Source organism: Capsicum annuum, unplaced genomic scaffold, assembly GCF_002878395.1.
Source record: "Capsicum annuum cultivar UCD-10X-F1 unplaced genomic scaffold, UCD10Xv1.1 ctg43441, whole genome shotgun sequence".
Taxonomy (NCBI): Eukaryota; Viridiplantae; Streptophyta; class Magnoliopsida; order Solanales; family Solanaceae; genus Capsicum; species Capsicum annuum.
The window spans coordinates 1-5,481 of NW_025850911.1; the positions used below are offsets into that span (position 1 = coordinate 1).

The following is a 5,481-nucleotide window of genomic DNA, read 5'->3' on the forward strand; positions in this document are numbered from 1 at the left end:
TTGCTAGTCCTATTTATCTTTTGAGGGCATGTTTAGTATGAAAGTAATTTATAATGTTCATAGGTAATGTATCGCTACAGGTTGGTTCTCCCGAGCCTTACCGGCAACGGGTGCCAGTCCGCCTTAATAGGATTTGGGGCGTGACAGAAGTGGTATCAGAGCTAGGTTGTCCTAGGGAGTCTACAAATCCGTGTCTATGTAGAATCTTGTTTATCGATGTGTTGTGCACCACATTTATAAACAAGAGGCTACGTGGCATTTAGGAGTTGTCACTTTCTTTTCATTCTTTAGATCGTGCCATAAAGCCAAATATTATAAGTGTATCATGTGTAACCCCTGAATTATTTTGTACAGTAAGTATGCCAAAGACAAGGAAGAGTAAAGGTAAAGGAAAGGAAGTAGAAGTGGTAGTTGGTATACCCAATCGGGCGAGACAACAAAGTGAGGCTCTAGATGAGTCTCTATCACAGACATCTCCAACCCCTCCATCTGTTGATGTACCAGGAAGGAGTGAAAATCCCCCAGAACCACCTGTTGATGCTTCTGTGCAGGATTTGAGAAATGCAGTTCAACTGTTGACTCGTATAGTTGTTGGCCAAGGTCAAAGACAAGAAGGCCCAGTTGCAGGTGCAGTTGGTGCAGGTAGGGCAGCCAGTACGAGAATACGTGATTTCCTTAACTTAGACCCTCCATCATTCACTGGATCAGATCCAAATGAAGATCCACAGGATTTTATTGATCAGATCCAACGCACCTTAGATGTTATGCATGTGAGTGGTTCAGAAGCTGCTAAGTTGGCAATATATAGATTGAAGGGTGTGGCTATATTGTGGTACGAAGCCTGGAAGCAGTCCCAAGGCATAGATACACCTCCAACTACTTGGGAGGAGTTCAAAATGGCCTTTGTTGATCATTACTTGCCATTAGAGATCCGAGAGGCCCGTGCAGATCAGTTCCTGAACCTCCATCAGGGGAATATGAGCGTGAGGGAATATAGTCTTAAATTTAATTCTCTGGCCAGGTACGCTCCTAATGTTGTTGCTACTATGGCAGATAGAGTCCATCGGTATGTGGATAGGTTGGATTCATATTTGGTTAGAGATTGTACCATTGCTTCTTTGAATAAAGACATGGATATAGCGAGGATGCAAGCTTTTGCACAGAAACTGGAGGATCAGAGACAAAGAAGGAGGGCACAAGAGATAGAAAGGGGGCAATCCAAGAGGGCCAGATCTACACGACAGTTTACACCACCCCAGGGTGAGTTTAGGCCACGATTTTCTAACAGGCCACCCAGGCCATCATCCTCTTACTCTACAGTTAGTGCTCCACCACAACTTCAAGGGTCTAGAAATGATCAATTTGGGCAGAGAAGTGAGGGCCAAGGTACACGGATAACAAGATATTCGGGAAGCCAGCAAATGCCTTCTAGGCAGCCTTGCAGACAATGTGGGAGATATCATATAGGTGCGTGTCGCATGGGAACAGATGTTTGTTATTGGTGTGGTATGCCAGGGCATGTAATAAAAGATTGCCCAAGAAGACACAGGGGTGATATGGCACAACCTACTGGGTCAGCTGTTGCATCATCATCATCAGTGCCTCCATCAGGTAGAGGTGAGCAATTTCCTATAGGTCGCGGCAGAGGTATTAGAGGGGCAGCTAGTCTCAGCGTGGCCCAAAATCGCACATATGCTCTAGGGACTCGACAGAACCTGGAAGCTTCACCCGATGTGGTTATAGGTACATTATCCATTTTCTCACATAAAGTGTATGCATTAATTGACCCTGGTTCTACATTGTCATATATTACTCCATTAGTTGCTGGGAAGCTTGGTAGAACACCTAAATTATTGAATCAACCACTTGCGGTGTCTACACAAACTGGGGAGTCAATTATAGCTAGAAGAGTCTATTGTGACTGCATAGTGACTATCTGCGACCGAGATACATTAGCTGATCTTATCGAGTTAGAAATGGTAAAATTTGATGTTATAATGGGTATGGATTGGTTGGCTTCTTGCTATGCCACCGTTGACTGCCGAACCAAGAGAGTGTACTTTCACTTTCCAAATGAAGCAGTCCTTGAATGGGAAGGCAATATTGGGGGACCAAAAGGGAGGTTTAACTCTTATTTTAAAGCTAGAAAAATGATATCAAAGGGATATATATGTCATCTCGTTAGAGTGAGAGACGTGGAGGCAGAATCACCAACTATCCAGTCTATTCCAATAGTGAATGAATTTATTGATGTCTTTCCTGAGGAACTCCCTGGTTTGCCTCCAGAACGAGAAATAGATTTTGGTATTGACTTATTACCAGGCACTGAGCCTATCTCTATCCCTCCATATAGAATGGCCCCGGCAGAATTACGTGAATTAAAGGAGCAACTGAAAGACTTGTTAGAAAAGGGTTTTATAAGGCCTAGTGTGTCCCCTTGGGGTGCACCAGTTTTATTTGTGCGTAAAAAGGGTGGCACATTGAGGATGTGTATTGACTACCGACAACTGAATAGGGTGACAATTAAGAATAAATATCCCCTCCCCAGAATTGATGACTTGTTTGATCAGTTACAGGGTGCCAAATACTTTTCAAAGATCGATTTGAGATCAGGTTATCATCAGGTGAGGGTGAAGGAAAAGGATATACCTAAGACAGCTTTTCGAACCAGATATGGTCACTTTGAATTTCTTGTTATGTCGTTTGGGCTAACGAATGCACCAGCAGTTTTTATGGATTTAATGAATAGGGTATTCAAGCCTTTCCTGAATGTGTTCGTAATAGTATTTATAGATGATATTCTGGTGTATTCAAGGTCAGAAGAGGACCATGCAAATCATTTATGACTAGTGCTACAAGTTCTCCGTGATCGCCGATTGTATGCTAAGTTTTCCAAATGTGAATTTTGGTTAAAGTCAGTGGCATTTTTGGGCCATATTGTATCGGATGAAGGAATAAGGGTGGATTCACAAAAGATAGAGGCTGTGAAAGATTGGCCAAGGCCAACGACACCTACAGAAGTTCAAAGCTTCCTTGGATTGGCAGGTTATTATAGAAGGTTTGTTGAAGGTTTTTCTTCTATATCTGCACCTCTTACTAAGCTAACTCACAAGGAAACCAAATTCCAATGGAATGATGCATGTGAAAGGAGCTTTCAAGAGTTGAAAAGTAGGCTAACCTCAGCACCTGTGCTAGTGCTTCCAGAAGGCTCAGAGGGATATGCAGTGTATTGTGATGCTTCAGGAGTTGGTTTAGGGTGTGTACTAACATAACATGGTAAAGTGATTGCTTATGCCTCGAGACAATTGAGAACACACGAGAAAAATTACCCAACACATGATCTTGAGCTAGTAGCGGTTGTATTTGCTTTAAAGATATGGCGCCACTATTTGTATGGGATACACGTGGACATATATACAGATCATAAGAGTTTACAGTATATTTTCAAGCAGAAAGATCTAAATTTAAGGCAGCGGAGGTGGCTAGAGTTAATAAAAGATTATGATATTGATATACTATACCATCCAGGGAAAGCAAATGTGGTGGCTGATGCTCTAAGTCGTAAGACACTCATGGGTACCAGTGATCAGAAAGGGGTAAAGTAAGGCATGGCTAAGGATCTGCGTCAACTAGCCAATCTGGGTGTTCGTCTACTCGAAACTCCAAGGAAGGATATTATTGTACATAATGCTACCGATTCTTCATTAATAAGGGAAGTGAAAGAAAAACAGTGTTATGATCCTATTCTACAATGCCTTAAGGAGAAAGTAAGTCAGGGTATAATGAAGGAGTTTAGGCTTACACAAGATGGAGTACTTTATTGCCAAAATAGATTGTGTGTGCCTGATGTTAATAGACTCAGAAGGAGAATAATGGAAGAAACCCATCATTCAAGATATTCCATCCACCCAGGATCTACTAAGATGTATCATGACCTAAAGGGAGTGTTTTGGTGGGGAGGCATGAAAAAGGACCTTGCAGAGTTTGTGGCTCAATGTCCTACTTGTCAACAAGTCAAAGTAGAGCACCAAAAGCCAGGTGGTTACATGCAATGTATAGAGATTCCAACTTGGAAGTGGGATATGACTAATATGGATTTTGTAACTGGTTTGCCTCGTTCAGTTAATAAGTTTGACTCCATATGGGTGATAGTTGATAGACTCACGAAGTCAGCGCACTTTCTGCCAGTTAGAAGTGATTATACAGCTGAAGAATATGCCAAATTATACCTCAAAGAGATAGTTAGGCTACATGGGGTCCCACTCTCTATTATATCTGATCGAGGAGCTCAATTCACGGCAAAATTTTGGAAGTCCTTTCAAAGGAGTTTAGGGACGCGAGTGAATTTGAGTACAGCCTTCCATCCCCAAACAGACGGCCAAGCAGAGCGTACTATTCAAACACTTGAGGATATGTTGCGAACCTGTGCATTAGATTTTAAAGGTAGCTGGGTAGAACACTTGCCTCTTATTGAATTTGCCTATAATAACAGCTACCATTCGAGCATCAAGATGGCACCTTACGAAGCTTTGTATGGGAGGAAATGTAGGTCACCAATTGGTTGGTTCGAAGTGGGTGAAACCACCTTGCTCGGGCCAGATTTAGTCCAACAAGCCATGGAAAAAGTTAAGGTGATACAACAACGGCTAAAAACAGCCCAAAGTCGTCATAAATCATACGCAGATATTCGGAGAAGAGAGCTGGAATTCTCTATTGGAGATTGGGTATTTTTAAAGGTATCACCAATGAAAGGGGTTATGAGATTTGGTAAGAAAGGGAAACTAAGCCCACGTTACATAGGGCCATATAAGATTACCAAGAGGGTCGGACAAGTTGCATATGAATTAGAGCTACCCCAGGAACTTTCAATGGTTCATCCAGTGTTTCATGTGTCAATGCTTCGAAAATGCATAGGTGACCCCTCTCGTATCACTCCTATAGAAGATGTACAGGTCACAGAGGATCTTACTTATGAAGAGGTACCGGTTGCTATTCTAGATCGCCAAGTTAAGAAGTTAAGGAACAAAGAAATGGCATCAGTAAAGGTACTCTGGAGAAACAACCAAGTAGAAGAGATAACGTGGGAACCGGAGGAAGTAATGACATCCAAATACCCTCATCTATTTGAAGACAAGGAGGGACCAAAAGATACAGAGGAGGAACATTAATAGGTATGTGTTTGTATACTAGTTATGTTATTAAAAGTTGTGTGACCAGAAATTCAAACCTGCCTAGACTATACAGTTATGTTAACATTCGGGACGAATGTTCCTAAGGGGGGGAGGATGTAACACCCCACATTTTACATGTACTAGTAATGTTCACATAAAATGACATACGACTTGATTTAATTACTACCAAAATTTTTCAAGTGTTCAAGTGTTAGATTGGGGCACTATATGGAAGTCTATTTAGAGACTGTGGCCTTAAACGGAAAAAAACATTGACATGCTTATGGAACTTAGGGAGCTAGCAGGTGAG

At 41.9% G+C, this 5,481-nt stretch overlaps 1 protein-coding gene across 1 annotated transcript; it reads left to right on the plus strand.

Annotated features, from left to right (window-relative positions):
- The first annotated feature begins 359 nt into the window (after positions 1–359).
- LOC124892046 lies at positions 360–3,605 on the plus strand. The gene is made up of 3 exons (XM_047403505.1): positions 360–952; positions 1,022–2,412; positions 3,529–3,605. Exons 1-3 carry the CDS (start codon positions 360–362, stop codon positions 3,603–3,605), a joined length of 2,061 nt encoding a protein of 686 aa, XP_047259461.1.
- Positions 3,606–5,481: the final 1,876 nt, after the last annotated feature.